The 23,907-nt window shown below is 39.1% G+C and overlaps 1 protein-coding gene across 1 annotated transcript in view; it reads right to left on the minus strand.

Moving 5' to 3' along the window:
* cdh13 (cadherin 13, H-cadherin (heart)) overlaps positions 1 to 23,907 on the minus strand; it is a 160,596-nt gene that overhangs the window by 22,379 nt on the left and 114,310 nt on the right. The window contains exons 9-12 of the mRNA XM_037254322.1: positions 16,216 to 16,356; positions 8,622 to 8,804; positions 8,300 to 8,553; positions 2,163 to 2,305 (exon numbers count right to left, since the gene is read on the minus strand). Of these exons, the coding sequence (XP_037110217.1) occupies positions 2,163 to 2,305; positions 8,300 to 8,553; positions 8,622 to 8,804; positions 16,216 to 16,356 (721 nt within the window). The remainder of the gene's footprint in view (positions 1 to 2,162; positions 2,306 to 8,299; positions 8,554 to 8,621; positions 8,805 to 16,215; positions 16,357 to 23,907) is intronic.

Raw genomic sequence — 23,907 nt, forward strand, 5'->3', positions numbered from 1 at the left:
AATAAAAAAAAAAAGTATAAGACATAGCAACTGCAAACCAATGTAAATCACAACCGCAATAATAAACACATTCCCAATCTCTCCCCTCTCTCTCTCTCCTGCTGTGCAGGTGTGAACAGTGTTGTGATGCATGAGCGCATGTGCTCACAAGCTCATGTGCAACATGGGCAAAAAGATAATTTCACACTTCAAGGATGGACAAAAGCCACAGCCTCTCAGCCACTCCTACTGTGCACATAGGTGTAAACTCTGGCAATAGAGTGAAACCTACAGACTTCACACTCATTGTGAGGCTGTTTCCAGTTGAGATGACCTCTGACCTTGACATCAACAGTGTTATTACCTCACGACTTCCTTAAATCCTCTGATCCTCTCCTGTTTCCACCCCACATCACTTTTTATTTTTGTACTGTATGTCTGATTTCTTCATCTCCCTTGGAAGCATATTTTCTCCATTATTTGTTGCGTGTATCCACTCAGAGTCTTCAGCAGCTGGTCAAAGGACCAATAAGGAATATTTAGTAGCATCAGGCCTTTTACTTTTCCCCAAAGCCACTTTGTTTGGTCTAAGCAATGGCAGGGATAACAGAGAAAAAGGATGAATTCCACTTTAGGGTGCTAAAGTTGCTCCTAAAGCGATCTTTAAACCCATTCTCAGTGGTGTGCAATTTTGTGTGAGGGGTTGATTTTTCTATATTTTGACCACTGGTGCATTTTACGATGGTAAGGTTTCAAAAAGGGACAACTCTGTCTTCAAGGTACCCTGACTTGCCTCAGAAGATCATTTAAAAATTAACAAAGTCATCTTGCCACGCCAATGTACTAATGTGGAAGACTTATTGTCATCCACATCACCTGCTTGCATTCATGTGGTTATCTCCCGTACTACTGTTTTTCAACCACTTCTCCAGATTGTTACCTTAGTCACAGTGGTAGCATTAGTGCAAGTAATTAACGACTGTTTTCTCTTGGGTTCACTTCCTTGTGTTATATAGGTCCAGTTCCGGTGAACTGATTTTAATGACGGCACACAACTCCTCAGCAAGCAGCCTCTCACAAGCTACAATTTAAGGAAATAATTATGGTAATATGTAACTATGCACTTAATGAAACTTTCTTTTATGAATTTCTGTTCTTGCTTAAAGTGCCTTAGAGGTCCTGTAAGCGGTCGTCGATTTCAAAACAACTAATTTAACTGACACCAATTATCATTGGGTTGCCTGCCAAATATTCAGAAAATGTTATTGTACTACGCAAAATGTAGGACTGCTAAAGTCACAAAAGCACACAAACAATTATCTATTGGCACACCGACTGCACAGACTCGGTTTATTGATGTGATGTGAACATTTATCACGTCAACCCTGTGCCTCACTCTCTGGGCATGAGCAATCAACCCAGGCTTAAGCCAACGAAATAGCGGACATCAAGCAACAGCGCCAACCCAATACCCCACCATAGAGATGTGATGTGGGTTATACATTGGACTGTATCAAGTGCTGATATTTGACTTGCGATTCGATTTTCGTGCGTGAAGACCAGTATAGGTTCTTCTTCAAATGTTTATAATGGAAACAGATTAACCAACAATGCGGCTTCCAATTTCTTTCTACGTATGCCTCTTCTTCAAGAGGCATACGTCTATCTTCTCACCTTGCTTCATTTCACTCAACAAATGAGAGTTCAGGCTACACATGGACCAAGATTTAAAACGACAAAGGTGGTGTTGGACTTTCAAGGCTGCCTTAACTTATGCCTTGGTGAGATTTTCAACAGTTACACTGGCACTGCCAACTTTTGAACAAATGCTGCCACAGAGGCAGAGCCAAATAATGCCTTCCCATTGTTCCAACAGTATGTACACAGTAGTTAGTTTACACCAAGCCTTTTGATTGGACACGATTATTCCATGAACGATGACAGCGATTAGTCAGTCTCACAGGTTTTCTAAATAATTAATTTGTTCAGTAATTATCAAACATTACTGTGAGTTGTTAAAAAGTTAGCATTGTAAAGATAGACATATCTCCCCCAAAACATTTGATTTAATACATGAATTTTAAGGTGATTACAAAGGCAAGCTGTCACCGCAGACCTCCAGCTGTGCTCATGTGATTAAATATGACATTATCCAGACTCCTGTCATTGAAGTTTTGTCTTACCGTTGTCGATGGCGATGAACACAGCGGTGTATTTATTGTCATGAACATAAGGAGATTCACGGTCCAGAGAGGCCAATGTGTTGACAGTTCCTCGCAGGTGGTTCACAGTCAGCCAGCCTGCTGGATCTCGTAGGATGGCATACCTTAGGTACACAGGTGAAAACTTTGGATTACAGTCGTACGGACGTTAACAGTCACAGTAGTATGTATATCATAAGAGACAGATTTTAGATTTCTGTATTTAGAGAGAGAAAGAGAGATAGAGAGAGAGAGCGAGAGAGAGAGAGAAAGAGAGGGAGATGGCCCATGGCCGATGCTAATAAACTGTTTCTATTTGAGAGCTGCAGAGTGTGTGTAAGCAAAAGTTATAAGGGTTGGGCTGACTTATTTTTGGCCACAGCCACTGAGCACTTCATCTAAATTCACAGCAGGCAAAGCGTGAGGAAGAGAAAAGTGATGGAGAAGAAGCAGGGAGTGCGATGATGAGCCGGATCAAGAAGGAAGGGAAGACAAGGGGGCATCACACTTGAATTGAGGTTGTTAAAAAAATTCTTTTCTTCTACTTTTTTCCCCCCAGCCTGTAATTTGAAAGCTGCTTCTAAAGTGCTACCTTCTGAGCCTTACCCAGCTTTGGTTTAGTGCTGCACTCAAAAAGTTGACATCCAACTCATTGTTGCCATTTAGATGTTTCTCACAGCACCAAATTCAGTGGGTTCCCGATTTGTATGCAAGGAGCATGTTGTTTTGAATACAGAGCAGTGTGATTTTAATTGATTGCTCTGCATTCAGTGGTGTTTATCCCAGTGAAGAAAGTGATACATTTGAGTGATCAAGATGGATGGCTGACATTTACAAATTACGTTCTTTGAGAGCATCTGGCAACATTCATTTATTCAAAATGCTTTCTAAAAATACAGAGCATCAAGTTTCCATCATAACATAATTATAGTTATAATTCATCCTATGCATACAATTAGTCATTTTAAAAAAATTGCCAAATAAAAGGAATTATTCACACCTTACAGTCCCCCACTAGTGATCGGGATATTTACTGACTGGACTGGAATCAATAAAATAAAATAAATATTGAAAACTTACTGATGTGATTAACTTCTATTTGAGTTGCATTTATGTACCGTAGAAGATGAGGGTGGGAAGCTGGCTCAATGCAACAGCATACATATATGAGCTAAGACATTGTTGTTAATACTGTGGAGCCAGTTTTGGTGTGACCCTAAACTATCAACTGCTTCACTCTCTCTCTCTCTCTTGGTTGGGACAATTTATGGAAATTAGATTATTTTTGTTTCATTTTATTTGTTTGGATTTTAAAATTCATTATTATCTAGTCTGGACACAGAGGTAAATATACAAACAACTATGACATGAGAAGAATAGGCCCAACGCCAGCGGCCACCACAATTTGTATTGGGCCACCAACTGAAAACGTTAAACATAGGACCCTGCATCCCATCCCATTCAGTTAGCCCACTACAACATCTTTGTCATTAACTTTGTCACTACAACATCTTTGTCATTAACTTTGTAACAAATTAAGACAGTTGAGACAGAACAGGTAGATACTGTCTGACCATTCTAGGTCAGCCTTTGGCCAGTAATTCATAATGTTGATGTATCACACAACAAGCCTTGTCCTTGCAGCGCAGTGAATCAGTGCCTGTCCTATTCTCTTACATCACCCGCGGCTCTTTGAAACTAGCTGAGAGTCTTCAAGCCTTACATCTAAGGTTCCACTATTCTTTTAAATCCCGTGTCTTTTAATTTGCATATGGCCACAGTGAAAACCGAAAATGGAAGGGGAGCTGCTAAATAATGTATGACCTACATTCTTGAGAAGTTCTCATTTTTCAAAGGATGGTTAGGAAAACAACATAAACAACTAGGGATAGAGAACACCAAAAAGAAGCCACAATTGGGTCACCGGGACAAATGCTTCAGAGCAGAAAAAAAAGTTAAAATGAGGTCAATTATGTATTACTAGATTAAATAATATTACTGTATTTTCCGGACGATAAATTGCAGTTTTTTTCATAGTTTGGCCTGGGGTGCGACTTATACTCATGAGCGACTGATGTATGAAATTATTAACGCATTATAATATCATTTCACATGTTATTATCACAGTAAACCGCAAGAGGGCGGTCTAGGCACGTGTGTCAGGATTCAGAAAGGCTGGAATAATTGGAAATGGAACTGCAACTGACGATGAGTCTGACGTAGGTGACGTAGAAGAGGAAGCGCCTCATCTTCTACCTCCGGAGTTAGCGGAGTTGTTTAAAAGTGACACAGAGGATGAAGATTTCATTGGATTTAGTGATTTGGGGTGACACGGATGATTTGGTAAACTTGTTAGCATATTATTTATGCTATAGTTATCTGAATAACTCTTCCAGGCACGTTCTCAGTTTGTTGTTTATGTCATATAACATTAGCATACCGTAAATCATTCAGCCTGTTGTTGCCTCTATTCTATTTTTATCTTAAATTGCCTCTCAAGATGATATGTCTGTTCTTGGTGTTGGATTTTATCAAATAAATTTCCCCCAAAAAAAGACTTATAATCCGGTACGACTTATATATGTCTTTTCCTTCTTTATTATCTATTTTATGGCTGGTGCGACTTGTACTCCGGAGCGACTTATAGTCCGGAAAATACGGTATGTATTAAGCATTATATAGTACTTACAAATTTAAGCGAAATTTGAAAACTTTATAGGAAATGGTGCAGTAAACAACAAAGACATATTTTTCATTTATAACTGTGCCGTTTTATTTCTCTTTAGCAACATGGAAGTCACCTCGCTGCCATTGTTATGATAATGGCCTTCATGAACATATATGAAGGTGCTCTTAAACTGCTTACGTTATACAGTATCATCCACCCAAGTACTTTACACACCTTGACCTTCTGCAGGATTTAAGCAAATCAGTGTCTTTTCCTCCATGCCAAGTACTATTATTTGCACAGCTCTCACAGGCGACGTTTTAGCGGAATAAGAAGAGGCACTCCGTTTGGTGGCGAAACATGTTGGCTGTGTTCACGTGCGCGACACAAAACACGCTCTTTAAAATGTGCCACAGTGCCACGGCTTGCAAAGGTCTGCAAAAATACGACAACTTAGTCCAGCACACCCCTGCGCATTCCTGGTGGGATTAATTACTATTAGAGGGAGATGATACTTGGGGAATTAGTGTCTGTACAGTGACAGACAAAATAAAAATAGCAACACAAAACATTTTTCAAAACTCACATCATTAGTGAACGTGTTCAGGAACTGAAATCATCATTTTCATCATCAAATAATTTTCTGTGAAAGGAACATGTAATTACACATGAAAGAATATTCATTATTGTCAGATTATGCAATTGTCTGTAATGGCGGAAACTATGATTAAAGCCGTGTTATATATGATTCATAATTAAAAAATACGATAAATTCTATTTAATTTCTTGAACTTTCCCAATCAGACACACACACACGCACGCACTCACACACACACACACACACACACACACACACACACACACACACACACACACACACACACACACACACACACACACACACACACACACACACACACACACACACACACTGTAAAGTGACAAAAAAAAAAACTATTGCACTCAAAAAGAGTAACTAGGAGGAACTGAGAAAATTATAGGAGGAATTGAAAAAATTATCTTTATGCCATGACATCAATTTTGGAATGGGCAGACTAGACTACATTTTGTATTTTCGCAGTTGAGAGCAGGTAGAAATGGGCATGGCGAAATTGCGGGCATGAACACAGCCGACTTCACAGCCCATCAAAGCGGCTACACATTCATTTTCAAATCGGTGTGTGAGGCGCAGCAGTCCTTTATAAGGTGGAATCAGAAAGTGACTTGCTGGAGTCAATGCAGGTGATCTAAACAGACCAGGCACATTCATATGGAGCAGATCATCGAAGACAGTTGATGTAAAATATGGCAGTGATATGTACTTGGAGACCAGCTTTCACCCCAACGCGTTTATGTCCGTGTGAGACACACTTATACAGTTGAGCCGTTCCAAAGGATGTGATTTTAAAAATCGATAATTAAGATGGTAATAATAATAATAATAATGACAATAATCAAACTGACATTTTTAAAGGATCATCTTTCAGAGTAAACAAGCCAAGTGTTGGTTAATTTCAATAAGATACTCTATGTACGTATATATGGAATGTATACGCGCGAAAATCCCAGATGTGCGTGCTTTGCCTATGAATGACATCGACTGAGATCCATGGCTCAGACGGATTGGGTTCCGTGTCAAATGCATTTAACCTGCAGATCCCAGGGCACAAACGCACAAACAACACAGGCGCACGCACACGCGTGCATACACGCAAACGCACACACCTCACCGCGCACATACACGCACCTGCACATTTATGCAGAGGCAGACACAGCAGCAGAGTTAAAAGCAAACTGACTCCACTGTTTTGTTGTTTGATTCTGCACACGCACTCCCATCTTGCAACCATTCTCATGTGTGTCTTTTTCAGTGTCTTCAAACTGTCACAGGTCACAGCTCTGGCATGCCAAAATCTCTGGTACAAGCAAAATGTCAATGAGTGGAGTGATTTCCTTTTTTAAAAAAAAAGGAGAAAGTTGCTCAGAAGTGAAATGAAGAAGTGTGTTCAATAGATGAGGGAGCAAAGTAGTTCAAATATGAAGATGCCAGTGTGCATAAACTCCTCCAGAAGCCTGACTGATTCATATGGAAATGATGTTTTGCCTTGCTGGTGTTCAATCACACCATGCCACTGACATTTGCTCAGTGTCTAGCAGCAGTTACAACTTTTGGATGTAAATCAGGAGCAGGAAGTTTAGCGTTTGACTTGCCCTTGTCATTACAATCCAAGGGATAACACTGCTGATCCTCATCCAACAAACCTGCAACCTTGTTAAACAAGGATCCGGCTACGCGTGAATTTCCGCTACATGGCAGAGGTGACACAATTCAAGTTGTTTTCACATTTTGAATAACAGTTAAGCTCGATCTAAGTGGCATAAAAAAAAAGGCAAGTGGAACTGAATATTCTCAGATCAAAATAAGGACTTTCCAAATTTCTACTGCAATGTAAATTAATCTATTTACCCTGATGTCACAAAAATCAGGCAGTCTGCGCAACAGAGGCAGAGGCACCTAGATGTAGTATTTGTGCTGACCTAATGCTATGCGGGAGACAGCATCTTTTCCGATAATTTTGTGACAATCGTATCTGCTTGCTCTGCATTGTTTTGTTCAGCCATATGTTAAAGAGCGACACCATTTTAGTGCTGCCCAGTTGGTAGTCATTTGTAGCTGAGTCACAAAACTCCATGAGCACTGAATGAAAACTATTGTGAATATTTATTGTTGGAAAAAAAAGTAGAAAACTCTGTACAGTACGAGATTATTGAATATTCTTTCCACCCCATCTCCATGCACAGGTGGAAAAAACTATACTGGAAAAGCTGTTATTAAGGGGCACAATTTGAAATCAAAATAAAACAAACTGCTCTGTGGCAACTAAAAATGTATACTGTTCTATCAACAACTTTCTTCCTCCACATTAAGTGGGACTTGATCCTGACAATGTCTACATTTTACAGCGCTCACCTCAATTATTAGAGCAGTAAAGTCACAATTGAGTGGTTTTATTTCCTCAGGTCATTATCATCCCCCTGTGTTTAGTTAAGTCTATTTGTAAATGTAATGTAACTACAAGGTGGAAAAAGATGATCACATTAAGCAGACATTAGGCCAGAAAGCCAATGAAACCACTCAAGAGTACTTTGCATTGTGCTGCTTCACTAGTAGACTTGAGAGAACTTTTTTTGTCTGTACCAGTGTAAAATTAAGTGCAGCTAAAAAGAGAACACGTGAAGAAAAAAAAAAGTCAAAGGATGGTCAAGCCGTCTAATGGGAATCATTGATTTGCATTCAAATACCGCAGTATTATTGGTTTAAAAATCAATAACCACTATGCTTAAGTAGTCAGCATAATAAATTACTTTGCAACCTTTTGTATATATACAATGATGAAAAAGAGTGATGGCTTTGCTCTTTAGTATCAGAACTATCACTGGAATAGCTTACCTGACACTCTGTAGCTGTAATGTATCCGGGTCTGTGGCATTGAGAGAGGCTACAAAGCTTTCCACTGGAATGTTTTCCATCCTGGTGACAACGAGTGGGTCAGGGAAAAAGACGGGTCCTTCATTAATGTCTAAAACTTTGACTTGGACAGTTGCTGTGGAGCTGGGGCCATAACCAGCATCAGAAACCAGAGGGTCCTCATTTTCCACTTTAATGAAGATCTTGTGGAATGCTGCACCTTCGTAATCTAGAGGCTTTAAGGAAAGAAATTGTTAAAGCATGGACATTGAGATGGTAAGAGACAAATATCGCATTGATATACCTTGACAACTGAAAGCATTCCCTCATTATTGTCTGGGTTGGTCTGGATCTCGAATCTCCGTGTGGGATCTCCGTTTATTATCGAGTAGACAGCTCTCCATGCGGCAGTCGCTGGGTCATCTCTATCATCTATTGTCAGGTTGACAGCCACACCAGTCGAGCCTTCGTATACATAGGCTTCAAACTGTAGAGACAGACAAAAAACACCATAAGTAAGAATCTAGCTAGATGCAAAAATTGAAAAAGGGATTATTCATTTTGACTTGGTATTTTCTTTAAATAATGCACTATATAGAAAAAATGGTATTGTAAGTATAAGAAAAATGTACAAGCAGATTTTATACCATTAAATAAGACACAAAAAAGTATATTTACTCGTGGACGATTTAGATCTGTGCTTTACATATACGTGTGTGTGGAGTACGTACGTCTATACATTTTAAAGATAAATAATTCAGTACTTTTCCAGCATGAATGTGAAATTCTCATTGCTTTAAAGTCAGTGGTGAGTGTGTGTGTGTGTGTGTGTGTGTGTGTGTGTGTGTGTGTGTGTGTGTGCGTGCGTGTTCGTGCATGTGTGTGTGTGCGTGTGTGTGTAAACTATGTTAAGATCAGGGTTTTCTGCTGCAGATTCTCATATTGAAAAATCTGCATAATGTTTAAATGCAAATCTTTACTGACCAGAATCATGTTATATTTGAAGAAGAAAACGAATGAATAATTATTCTTATATACTGTAAGATATGATGGTAACTCTAAATCAAACATTTGTGGGGTAAAAATATGATTATAGCTTCAAGAAAAAGTCCAAAGTATTTGTCGAAGTTACATGAAGATAAGGGATCGCCCGCACCCTGCAATTTTGTAGTCATGAGTACAAGACTTCCAGATTAGGACTAAAATATAATTAGTCTTATCTACAAACAAAGAGACTGCTGCATGAGTAAAATGTGATAATCCTGCTACCTTCATCAGCAATGTACGCTGTTTACAAATGCATATTTTAGATTGTGTATTTTAGCCTAGTGTTTATCCCGTAATTAGTGATCAAACGTGGCAAACTTGCAGATCATGCAGGGATTAGGATTTTTTTTTTTTTAAATTATCAGTGTCGCATTTATGAAATAAATGAGCTACCGCAGGACATGCAATTGTGTACGAATATTTTAAACTGGGAAAAAAAGATGCCTGGTTACCTACCCCCTCCCCCAAAAAAACAAAGAAAAAATGTTCAATAAATATGGTGTTGCACATTGGTAACTGCTTTGATCAATCCCAAAAATAATACAAATCAAAACCAAGTGGTATAATTTTCAGGTTAAGGATTACATTTAAAACATGAACAAATTAGAATAAAACCTATTTAAAATTAAACAGTCACAAAGAGCTACAGCAGAAGAAGAATCAAGAATAACCTGCGCTTTTGATTCCTGATAACCGTAAAGTTCAGAGAGCCACGAGGTCTAAACCAAAAGTGACACTTAAGTTTTAATCACCACGGTGAATTCTCAGGGTTTGCATGCTCTCAACAATCCATTGAGCAAATGTCTCACTGGTACTGCTCAGAGTGTTTTTGGCAAGGGATGTTCTCTTAGCTTTTACTATTTTTGTTTGGTTAGCAGCACCTTTGGAAGCAAGAAGCAGAGTAACACACCTTAACTGGACTTGTTATTAGGTACACCCGGAATGTATATTCCAGTCAAATATGTGAGCTTTCATTATTCTTTTTTTAAATTGTATTAATTACCAAATTGTGGTTACCATAGAAAAGAAAGGCAGAGAAATTCAACAAAGTACATGACCTGAGCTCATGAACAATTAATCAGTTAACACCGGTTTTGCAGCGTTTTTTTTTTTTTTTTTTTGCTTTATCAGGGACTATACGTACATAATGGATTATTGTTCTTGAATATTCCGAATGGTGGCCGAAGGCTGTCTTTGACCTTGGTGTTCTACACTGATCTGAACGGAGCTTGGTAATTACCATATTGACAGATATAAACAACTTTTTTTTAAACATCATTGTACCTACATTATAGACTCCATCCTTCATATCTTGCTTTCAGTTCATCAATCAAATGAATGAATTGACACATAGAGTAAACACTCGTGTCCTTCATCGCTAATTTCATATACGCGTTTAAATTCATTTTACACTGTCAATCAAAATGCTCCCCACTGATCATGCTTGGCGAGAGAAGAATTCAATCACTTAAATCGCCAAGCAGTCTGCCAGCAAATTTTAATGAGTACAATCTGAACTGAAAAAGATACGGACACACAGAAACCATACGTGTGTGTATGTGTGTGTGTCTGTGTGCGTGTGTATATCAGCACCATTATAGCGTCAGAGCTTACAGTGTAAGCTTTCAAACACGAAAGATCCTACTTAACAACAGCACAAGTAAAGTCAAGATAAATGCATCCCTAGTCAGCCCACTGTATTGTTGTTTCTCAGATTACCTTCTTAAAGCTACACCCTACTGAAACCATCCATTTGTCTGGGGAGAGGCAAACATTGATTTTGTCTTTATCTTTTGCTTTATTTATCCAATGCTCGTTTAAAGCACTTAAACCGTTCAGTCAGTTAATGCCCAGAGGAAAGAAACACAATGTTCTTTCAAGGAGTACCATACACTCTACAACAAAAGGATTGGAACAGTCAGGCCAAGCTTTATTTTTGCTGTGGAGTAAAAAAATGGAGTTAGAGAAGAAAAGATGAATTTTGACGATGATGATCAAACTGAGCGTGCCTTCTTGTACCAAGCTTCAACTTCTTTCCTTGTTGAAATATTTGGTCATGACTTTTCTGCATGATAGCCAATCATCCTATTCGTTTGTGTTGCAGTTTTTTTTTTTTTTTTAATTGGAAACTATATATCTGTTGCTTTATGAGTTGCTTAGGTTTCCATTATTTGTTTGATCAATGAAGATTAATAAGGCCGTCTGAGAAGAATCCAAGCAAGCCATGATAATCTGTTTCGCAAATGAGCTTTGTTTGTTTGGCATCATGAGCAAATACGTTTTCGTCGAAGCATTAGAGATTCCATCTTTTTGGTAAAAGTTAAACCCTGCATCATCAGTATGTAAAATGTTGTCCCATAATATTTCAGCCCTGTCTCTGAACTGAAATGTAACCTCGGGAAGTTTGTTCACAGTTTTCCGCACAAAAACTACATTGAACCTTCACATCTGCTCTGATAGCTGTCTTAGACTCTTCAAATGGGTTGTTTTCCCATGGTTTTCCACCTGATGCCAATTTGTACACAGTGGTTACTTTCTTCTTCTTGCTTACTTTCTTCCGAATAGTTGTATTGGCTTTGGACACTATCACACATATATATATATATATACAATATATAAATATAAATGCTCAAGCAATATAAAGACAGAGCATATAATGATGCTCAAAGAAATATGCACTGCAAAAAAGGCACCATTATATAGCCGATAAATCATTGCAACTGTGTGAAGTCCCCTCTAGCTTGAAATGCTCCGCCATTATTCCAGTCCAAACCTGCAATTTTGGAACTTAATGACTACAGGCTTGTCACTATGACATCTGTTGTCACAAAGTCCTTTGAACGCTTCATGATGGACCACCTGAAGAGCATCACAGGAACCCTGCTGCAACCCCTGCAGTTTACCTACTGAGCAAATAGGTCGGTAGATGATGCAGTCAACATGGGGGCGCACGTCAACCTGGAACTCCCCGAATAATCAGGGACCTTTTGCGGACTTCAGCAATGTGTTCCACACCATTCCTCTCCTCCAGTTCAGTGTCTCTCATACCATCTGCCAGTGGATTTACAGCTTCTTGACAGCTAGGACAGAACAGGTGAAGCTGGGAGAATGAACTCATCCACATTGGGAGTATTTGGAAGTTAGTCTTAAATTTTATTTCGAATTAAAAAGTCCTTGATTCTTTTGTGAACAGTGCCTATACCTTGTTTCTTTTCGGTATATCTAAACCGTTGGGAAAATCAATATGTCTCGTATGGCCTGGTGGGGCCATTTTACATTTAGCACATCACTGAAAAAGTAGGTGAGAAGCAACATCATTCATTTCAACATGCTTTTCATTTCATTGGCAAAGAAATGTATCTGTATCAAATGCTTAAAAACCAAATAGTTCTTCACTCACTAAAATGCCTTGCAATATTAAGTGTATACAAGGCACAAAAGTGTATCTTGTAAAATATTAAAGTAATACGGCTCTTTAAGCTCCGACCACTGAATTAGTGTGTACGAAAGAGTTTACTTTTACAACCAGATTGTATATCAACCACATAAAGTGAAGCACTAACATCTTTAAACAAAGCAATCTACATCAGCAGAAGGAGGAAGAAGCAGAGAGCTGTTTGTATTCGTATCAGGAAGGGAAATCCCTTCTTTTTCCTTATCTTGAAAATTAATTATAACTGTATATAATTAAAAAATGATTTCTGCTTTGATACATCATTATTGTCACGTTTTGAATTATCGGTAGCTCCAGAATCAAGACTTTTGAGGGCATTCTGACAACTGAAAAACCTCTGAAATGAATCTCAGAAAGCTTGTGTTCAGGTAACCTACAGAGGTACCACAATTTATCTGCCGAGTATCCCTTTGTTCCCCCCCCCTTATTTAAATATGATTGAAGGAGATTGTGCAAGACAGAAGACTTCTATATATTATTAGATAAAAAGCTTTTCGATAAATGTGACTTTCAGCAAAGAAAATTTGACATGACAGCTTTCAAAACGTGTTTAAGTCAAAACTCAAGTATAAAACTACACTACACAGCTAAGTGATTTACATTGGCTAAAAGCAGGCAGCAATACATGTTCTATCTCATCTCAAACAACGGTAACTAAGCTTGTCACTGTGTAGGTTTTCTCAAAAGTTATTTGCCTATATCTACACTTGCAGAACAAATCATCCCCATGGAGTAATGAATGCCTGGGCAGAAAAGAAAATAACTCCTGTTTTCGATCACGGCTTCGACCAAGCTTGAGTGGCAGAAAGACAAGAGCATTCTAATACTAATAGTCCTGGCCCATTGTACAGTACACACACACACACACAAACACACACACACACACACACACACACACACAATACATGTCACGCTTTATACAACTCACCTTGCCTGATAAACAGCCTACAAATCCTTTCCTATCGGCTGTTTTTTTTTTGTACGATTCCTGGTCAACTGTGCCTCCACATCATAGAGGGACTGCAATGTGTGGATTGAAGCAATCACTCCACACACTAATCCGTGAAACCCCTTAGCCATTCCCTAAGAAAGCCCTGCACTGACAGCACCCTACTGCTCAAAACATGGTGCTACATCCATCACTGCTAACGTCTTTATCCATAGGACAGATGGATTGCAGGGAAAACATACTGTCAGGTCATCATAGAGGAGAACATTTTGGGGTGTTGTGGGCAGAAAGATTGGTTTGAGCAAGAGTGAGAGACAAATCTGTCTGGTTGTCATTAAGGTTGAGTGACACAAGGGATAAGGTCCATCACCATCTTGTTCTGGGGAGCCCAGGAAATAGACCCAGTGAGACATTGTGTGGAATTAACTGAGAGCCGAAACGTGCAAATCCAGCCAAGTAGGAAGATAGAAAATGTATATTCTTGTGGAGGTAAAGATGATATAAAAACAATTAAAAAACACAAGTTTAGTGTGAGATGAAAAGTTACAAAGGTCCATATGCAGGAGAAGACAGGTGAGTGAATATTAGCAGTCAAGTGGGAAGATAGAAAATGTACAATAGGTATATTCTTGTGGCGGTACAGGTGATATAAAAACAATTAGAAAACACAAGTTGAGTGTGAGATGTAAAGGTTACAAAGGTCCATATGCAGGAGAAAACAGGTGAGTGAATATAAGCAGCTGGTCTGGTAGCAGTCTCAGCTAAAAGTGGAATAACAATATCCACTAAAGTCCCCTGGTGTGAGTGTGGGCAACCAACAAACCCTAGAGGCCATACACTAAACATAACAATAGACTCGGAGGAGGGTTTTTTTTGGACTCCTGCTACTTGCATGTTTACTACTGCATGAAATATAAGCTGAAGAATATTTTTGTTTTAACTTTTATACAGTCAATAGAAAATGCAGTGTCTTGAATAAGATAAAAAAAAATCATCTGAAGAAGGAATTCTGGGAAGTCAGTACTGGAATAAGGTAATGAATAATTTAAACTGTTAAAGCTTGTGTGGAAACAAAAATCTTCTGTGTGTATATATATATATATATATATATATATATATATATATATATATATATATAAAACACACATAAAAATACATACCCCCCACCCCGCACACACACACACAATTGCAAATAAACTCGCTGTATGTTGGTGGTCACTTGAGAAGTCATTTATAATTCATAGGTAGGTTGGAAACATTTGGAATTGTGGAAGGATTTACGTATATAGGGATCTTGTAGCACCTTCAAACACTTGCTTTTTAAAAGGCCTATTCCTCTATGCTGTTAACCGGCTCTCTTCCGAGTGAGAAATGAGAACATTAACTGGAACACGGACATGGTGCACTCTGAACAGCCCTGCTAAGCCCTCTGAGCTGTAACATTTTACATCTGAGCCGTGCTCCTTACAAGTGCCCCTGACACCGCAATGCACCATGGGAGGGCTTCAAGGGAGGCTTGGTTTGGCCAAAGTGTGATAAGTCTCAAAAACAGATTGCATCTGAGGGTGTTTCCATTAACAACCCACAACATCAGTGTCACAACTGCACCTTGGGGTGCAGGCAGCAGAACGCAGCAGCTATCAACTATAGCCATCATTAGGAGTAAAATTTAGCATTGAATAAATAAATAAATAAATAAATAAATAAATAAATAAATACATTTATTTGAACGCATGTGTTTAACTTTATGACCCTCAGGCAGATTTGGTTTGTATTGCAAATACCTCGAGGCGCTGCTGACTAAACAAACCTCCAGAGACAGAGAACACGCTTACTCCCACTCTTGCTTATGATTCCCTTATCTTGCCTGTGCACCCATATCACCCAATTAATGTCTCTTATTTGTCAAATACATTATTTGCAGACTCTGTGATACTTGTTGTCCTTACCTTGAGCTTTTAATAGGAACTATTTTTTTCTCCATATAAGAAGGTCAAGGACTTTCAGATACTATACCTTTGAGTGGGTGTAAACAGGCATGTAAAAGGTCTAAGGTTGGAAAATATAGCATAAATAACATATTTTTTTGCGTGACCGTGCAGTAGTTTTCTTGAACTACAGTTCACTAGCCAACCTTTATTGAGTTCTACATCTTGTTGTTCCAGTTAATAAAGAAACAACTTTTTTTAAACAATTGCTCTATCTACTGGACACAGTGTCTTGTTAAAAAAAGTGATGACAAATGAATACTCAATAACCAAAGCATGTTTCAATCTTGTTAATCAGTGTCCTAAAATGAGTGGCAACTCATTACAGAAATCTGATGTCGTTTTAGCAGTAAAAAAAAAAACAATTCCCTCACTATTTGTGAAGAAGCTACACAGTATAAAAAAAAGAGAAGAAAAAATCACAGCAAAAGAAAGATGGTGTAAAATCGGTGTCTCTCACCAGCGGATGCGTGAATTCAGGGGCATGGTCATTCTTGTCTGTAATGGTAATTGTTGCTGTGGCTGTTCCTGTTAGGCCCACCTCACTTCCTGCCATGTCCTTGGCAACAATCTCAAGCTCATACCTTGTGGTTGGCAGTGTCTGGAAAACACAAAGTGAGGTAAATTAGCAATGGGGTGTGCAGGATACCATAGATTCACATATTACTATATTACTGAGATGATCTGCTTAAAATGTTTCACTGCATCAGAAAGGAATTTCAATTTATTGGCATGGTGCACTATAGGCATAAACCTTCAAGATTGTGGGTTCTTTTTCATGCCCAGCGTGAATCTACCACATACGTCAGTAGTGCCATCACCTCAATCAAATTCACCAAAGTCCTGTTACATGCCAATACATAAATAAATAGCAGGCATAAAAATGAGTCCAGCATATTGTCAGGTGAATTGTGTGCATATCAAAGAAAATTCCCCTGGTACCTCAGAATGCCCAGTATAGCGCAGAAAGATAAAGAAAATTATCAAAGCACGTCAGGGCTTGCTTCAGCACAGAAAACAGCATACAGCAGTTTTATATTGGGGTGGAAATGGGCTATCTACTTTGCTATTTCTGTGTCCCAGGTACAAAATAATGACCTTAAATTGTTTTCTGCCTTGGGGTGCTTATTGTATTTTGAAGCTCAAGGGAAACATGATATATATACGTATATAGGATATAATATAATGTGTGTATGTGTAGCTGCCACAATGAAGCATTGCAAGTGACAGTTAGATAAGACTCACCATCCAATTCATACCCTGAACACACTGGTATTTCACAAATGGGACAGACTCACATCGGTTTTCCAGTATGCTGTACAACCCTGAATTACAGCCCCACAACACTAGTTAAAAAACACTCACTGTAAAAATGGCAATAAAAAATGATATACTATAGCCTCCCACTACACATTGAAATCCATTACATCCAAAAAAATGTCCACATTCTAATCCTGCAAAGAAATATCCTCCTCCTGCAGAAAGTGCTGATGCAGTAATCCGAGTAGCCAGTAAAACATCCTACTCTGTTATTCTGCAAAGGGCAGATTATTCAAAATGCTCCTAATGATGATACTCTGAAGTAGTTGTATCCGTAAATACTGTAGTTCCTTTCTTAGGCATCACTTTGTGTATAAACAGAAGTGTGCATATTGTCTTTACACAAGGCATAGACGCAAAGATGCTCATAATGGGCGTGACTGGATATTTTTACATATAAACTGAATGTACTCAATAAAACACAGCAATGAAAAGCATGTCTTTTTTAGTATGACATGAATTCATTGAATGTTACCATAGATTTCCCTCGAAACATTTAATGGTGAAATGACAAATTTAGCTTACATCCAAAGTGATGTCTTATTTTTCTGCCTTCCACCACAAAATGGGTTAGAAAGCATAAAGATGTTTTTCCTGGAACTACATTTCTACTTGCCCTCGAGCATAAACTTGAAAATAACAGCCTATGTTGTGAAGGAATGAATCGTCAAGTGAGACGATTGCAGCCACAAGAATCCCTTCATTTGCCATAATTCATGCCCGATAAGGATGTTGAGTGGACTGAGCAAATAACAGGTGGTTGGCTCTGGTAGAGCTAACACTTCTGTTACAATATGCGCTACAGAGTCACACACCCTGCTGTCTAAAACCATCAACATGAACTGAGATACTATCACCCAAGAGAAGACCTAATGCAATGTGACAATGGTTGCCAATGTTTGCTGCCAATTCTAGCAAGCTAGTGGGTAACTTCATAAATATGCTCCGATTGCACACTAGTTCACGCTGACCATTCAGAAAATCAGAGCATTGCTCACATGTGCCGTTCACTTATTTAGTGCACCAAAATTGGAGTGCCAATGCGTGCTCTCCACGGTGCGCTGGTGTGGCAACAATACAGACGGAAATATTTCAAGTATGAGCTGCAACAAGTTACTTTTATACTTAATAGACATAGAATAGTCTGTTTTTAATTGGAAATTTGTTATTTGAACTTCTGCTTAAAAGTTAGAGTTCGGGTAAATGTTCAATTGTAGCATTTGGCGCATTTTTGGGCAAGGGTAAAAAAAGGGACGAAAAGAATACAGAAGGCCATCGTGTCAAATGACATTTTTTACATCTTGTGCAATTTCAGTGTTATATTGAGCACTGTTTTAAAATAAAATCTGGCCTCGATTGAACACACTTTATGATATGTTCAAAGTAATCACAGAAATGTCTTGCTTGTTTTATTTTTCAACAAATGTTATAGTGTCAAGCTTTTCATGAGGCATGTAAAGCCAGGATACCTTTTGGACAACATTTATAGGCCAGTAATCAGCCAAGCTCTGCTTGGTTTTCAGATCTCTTATAAAAGAAAGTGTCACACTCCATCCATTATTCTCTATTGCTTTTCCTGTTCAGCGCTGTGGGTGATCTATCCTGGCTGGCAGGGTACAACCTGGACTGGTTGGCAATCAATTAAGGGCCTATAAAGACAACCAATTCAATTCACATTCGCACCTTTGGGAAATTTCCTCAGTTCTCAAAAATAATCGAAAAACTCTTTGTGAAAAGATAAAATCACTTTTTTGAAAGCCATATTTTAAGTGAAACAGGTCAACTGTAATGGCAGCGATTAAAAGCCATGATAGTACTATATAATAAACAACGGAGGTTTTCATCAACGTTGAAAAGGCCACAATTTATTAAATTATTTGCAAAGTTATGAAAACAGAGAAAAATCATAATCATGGCTTAGTGATTATCTTGAAAACAGAAAACAATATGTACAGTAAAATGAAGGGCTCAATCCTTGGGCCAATTTTATTTATGTTCTATATCCCAAAAATGTTATCTGTATCAAAGTTCCTCACATGTGAACTTTTGCTGATGACAAGTCATGGCAAGTCAAAATTATCCAAAGCCATATGAATATTACATCTTTAATCGATGCTCCCGAAATGTGTTTAGAGGCCGTTCCATTGCAGGGTCAAGCTACATTAATGTCTACTTACTGCATGTTTAAAAAAACCACAGCAAGTGTAAACGAGAGATGCAAGGTGTCGTGACCAATGCGACTCAAACTATCAGCAGCTTTCATAATGAGTAGAATTATTTTTTACCGTGTTTTTTTTTTGACATGCCCCTATCCAGAATTGGTCAGATTAAACACTAGAATGCCAAAAACATCTTAGGCTATGTTCACATTGCAGGCAAATGAGACCCAAATGAACTTTTTTGGCTCTTACGTGTCTATTTCATTTTTAAACAATTCAAGCCCCATGGCTTGCGGTATCTTCTAAAGTTTAGAAGATACCGCAAGCAATTAATAATACAATTTATTCAGGTTTGGCGGGCCGGATTAAACGGCCCCGTGGGCCGGATGTGGCCCGCGGGCCGTAGTTTGCCCATGTCTGTTCTAAACCATTAAAGCAGCTGCTCCAGGGGAGCTGGGAGAAAGCCTGAGACAATAAACAGGTGTTCCTATCAATAGTTTGTCACACATGGTGGTTGATTGACCAAATGCTGTGAAAGCAGATGGTGCTTTGCAGGCCTATGAATCTAATGCACGATTACACAAAAAAAAACCGCACACACACAAATATACCTATACACAGCCATACACTTTTGCCCTCCAGCTGGAGAAGAGCTGGGTCCTGGGATTTTTGACGTCTCGGTGGTGTCGAAACACACTGCCTGGGGTCTCTTCTGGAGCTTGACTATGTCTTAATGAGACTTTCTCAAGTCTCAACTCAATTAAAACATCTTTCGCAATTCTTGGTCTGGTTGTTTCCTTGGTGCAGTTACAGCATGTGGTAATGTTGTGTGAGAAGAACACTGGCAGGTGTTGATTGAGATACTTGTCTACTTCAGTAAATGTTCACTTCCTATGGGATTTCACATAACAAACCTGCATAAAAGATACATCTAATATCTGAACAAACCAGTATTCATTCAATTAGTACTGCATTGCAAGATATGTACGAATCACCATTTCACCCCCCAAAAAAAGAGTGATTCACATTTCTAAGCCTTGCTTTGAGTAAGCAATTGTGTTTGTCAAAGCAGTTGAAAAAAATGAAGTGCTGCACACCACATGATATGGCAAGCCTTGTTTCAGAGACTTCTGATCCTGGAATGACATTTCTGACTATCACACCGCCTTGAAAGGATTTCATCAAAGTCAAGGCTGATCACAGAAAGAAAGCAGTGAAGGAGGAGGGGGGTGAGAAGAAGCAAGAGAGGAATAGTCGTGCGGTAAGAAAACAATAAGAAGATAATGAGGGAGAGAACACGTCGACTTGCTGTACAGGTATGATATCATGATCCAATTTCCAGGGAGGGTGGCACTGAGGAGCACTGGTTAGCACATCGCCACACAGTTCAGAGGTGCAGGGTTCGATTCCCGGTCCAGCCTCGCTGTGTGAAGTTTGGATGTTCTCCCCATGCCTGCCTCAATCCGAGTGTGCGTGTGTATGTGTGGCGTAATGTATGTAACTACTGTGGCTCTACAAATATGTACGTTTCATTTGATGCTTCATTTCCAGCTGTGCAAAAGTAACGCAACAGTTCCAAAAAAGACAGCTTGAGAGCAGCTCTGAAAAACAGACAACCATTTAAACTATAGAAGAGAAACCTCAATCCCCAGCCTCTGCGAGGTGATGCTCAAAGTACTCTCAAGTGGGTTCTTTATTTTCTTCACTTACTGTAACAGCTTCATTCTTTTTTTTAAACATTGTATACTGTAGATTCCCCTTTGGCTTTAAGCCAGCAAGTCTAAAAAAAGTGTGCAATAAAAGCTACATAACCAAAGATCCAATTATTCCATAGGTATTCTTTTTAATTATGAAAAAAGATAAAAAGCTGGTTCAGATATAGATCTCCATATTATTTTTACTTTTGATCCCAGCGGGTGTCCCAGTTCAGGTACTATACATAATGAATAATTTGTACCCTTCTCATGTGAGTTGTAAATTAAACTAAAGGGAAAAAAGAGAACACACTTTCCTGCATATAAGTCCACTGTCAGCTTTTCCCAGTTTGAATGGGGGCCAAAAAAGGACCATCGGGTTGATAAAAAACAGCTTTGAGGAGTTTTACTGTAACAATTATTTTATAGATCCTGAATTAAATTTTATGTTGATGCTACTTAGGTTACTATATTTTTGTTTGAGTCTTGGGAATGACGTCTAATTTCGGGCTTAAAGGGGAAATACTTCAGAAAACGACTAAGTGCCTGATTAGACAAAGTTGAATCATAGTATTGTTAAAAACCAGGTCAATTCTTTACTGTATCTCAGGGGTCACCAACATGGTGCTCACAGGCACGAGGTAGCCCCCGAGAGCCACAGTAGTAGGCCGCGGGCTTGTTCTAAAAGTAGTTTACGTCAAATGGAACATTACGATTTCCAAGGAATGTTGTAGATGAGATGAGCTGAAAATGTAAACACTCTATCGATAGACACTTTCCTACCATGTTAGAGTGACACAATATAGGTTTCAGTTTTGGTTGAAGAGGCAGTATTTTGTCTGAAGTCGACCACATTTTCCTTGAGTGCCAGCATGCGGTGTCGTGAAATCCTGAGCTCTCGCTCACCTGCAGTTGGACTGAATTGCTTTTCTCTTTCCACGAGTGGCTGTGTGCTGGATGAATAGCACTGAGGTGATGAATAAAATTGTGTTCAAACAATGTCGTATAATGACGTTAAAATTAAACATTTATTTATGGTTTTTGGTTCTGTTGTACACGCCATCAAAAATCCAGAGTCACTTTTAAAGCCACCAAACTACACTGTCTAAACACACTATGTTAAACCCCAAATTAAGCAGAGTTGCACTCAGTCTGGGACGTACAGGATAAGGTTAGTGACCAACGATTGCTTCTGATAACAGGCACATACTCGATAACACGGGGAAGTTGTCGAAGCAGTGGGCCTTGAGGCAAATTTGTGTTTGACAATGTGTCCGCTATGTACGCATGGGGTGCACACAGTAATTGTCTAACTCGACGTCTTGGTGCTGCCTCCTTGATAGAAAATAGTATCCATACTGTCCATGGAGGGCCCGGTGTGTGTTTCACATTGTAATTGGACTGTAAACGCCAGTGTCCCAATGTAGTATACATATTATGTAGCAGGATTAGGCTAGCTCCCTTGCATAAGACCTGGGAAGTCAAAAAAGGATTGCGTAAAGTTTTAACGTCTCATTTAAAATGAAAACGGACAGAAAACTCATTCATTCATTCATCTTCCAAACCGCTTATCCTCACGAGGGTCCACCCTGAATTGGTCGCCAGCCAATCGCAAGGTCTGTATAGATGACAAAACATCCACACTCACAATCACACCTACAGACACTAAAGTCACTTATTGTATTTTTTTTGGTAGGATGCTCTTACTGTGCGCATCTCAGTCGAATGCAATATGTTTCTGCTGACAGACAGCTGTGTTGCATCCTTTCCAGTGTGAGCGAGTCACACGGGTGACAAAAATCCACTTTTGTACTGTCTTTCATTGAATCCATTCTAGAGGAAAACGATGGCCCTTTGTTGCTTTTACTATCTTCACTCCTTTGAAAGTGAAGCTAAAGTTTGACCAGCTGTCGTACGTCAGTGTCTCGGGCTTTGGGTTGTCTAGATCGCAGCTGAACTATCGCTTGTCGTATGACAGTTGTGAAGAAGCTTTGACGTGTTCTCCGTATTGCTCTTTTTTATTTTTAGGTAGCTGGCTTTGTTCTACACATTGGAATCCAAATGTGTGTAGATGGAGTGGCCGTATAATGTCAAACATTTCTTTATGTTCAAATAGAGTAGTTAGGTCTATCAAATAGTGCATTCAAACTGCGTCAATTCCAATCAAAACCTTAAAGGTCAGTCGCATGATGACACTAATTTGAATGTTTTTTTTTTTTTAAAACCTCTCTTTAGAGTGAAATATATTATGTATAAAACACCACTCAGTATGATCTAGAGTAGTTTTATATCACTGCAATCCATCCAACTACAGGGGTCCTCGGTTTACGACGGTCTCGAGTTACGTTGTTTTGTGTTAACGACGCACGTGTCATTTAAAAACTTTTTTCGACCTATGCGTTTTGCGTCGTAAGATTCGTAACGCGCACCGGAACTAGTTGGTGCGCGCGGCGGAAGAATACACCGTGAGAGAGGCTGTGGACTGAGTAAGATGGCTCAGTGGCTATTCACATGGTATATGCCATTTTGGACTGTTGCGTTGTCTCTCTCTCTCTCTCTCTCTCTCTCTCTCTCTCTCTCTCTCTCTCTCTCTCTTCTCCTTTACCCCCCCCTTCTCTCTCTCTCTCTCTCTCTCTCACTCTCTTCTTCTCTCTCCTCTCTCTCTCTCTCTCTCTCTCTCTCGTCCTCTCTCTGCTCTCTTCTCTCTCTCTCTCTATCTATCTCTCTCTCTCTCTCCTCTCTCGCGTTATCATTTTGTGATTTTGCCTTTATTATGCCTCCGTTTTTTTTATTACTGTACTCTTCATTTTATTACTGTTCCCACTACACCGAAATTCGGTTTACGTCGTCGTGTAGGTTACAGATAAACGTCGTCTACTGAAGACCCCCTATACAGTTATGAATATTAATATTGTCATTTAAGATCCTCTGACACACACATACACACACACACGCACACACACACAGCCTCACGCTCAC

This window comes from Syngnathus acus, chromosome 6, assembly GCF_901709675.1.
Source record: "Syngnathus acus chromosome 6, fSynAcu1.2, whole genome shotgun sequence".
Classification (NCBI taxonomy): Eukaryota; Metazoa; Chordata; class Actinopteri; order Syngnathiformes; family Syngnathidae; genus Syngnathus; species Syngnathus acus.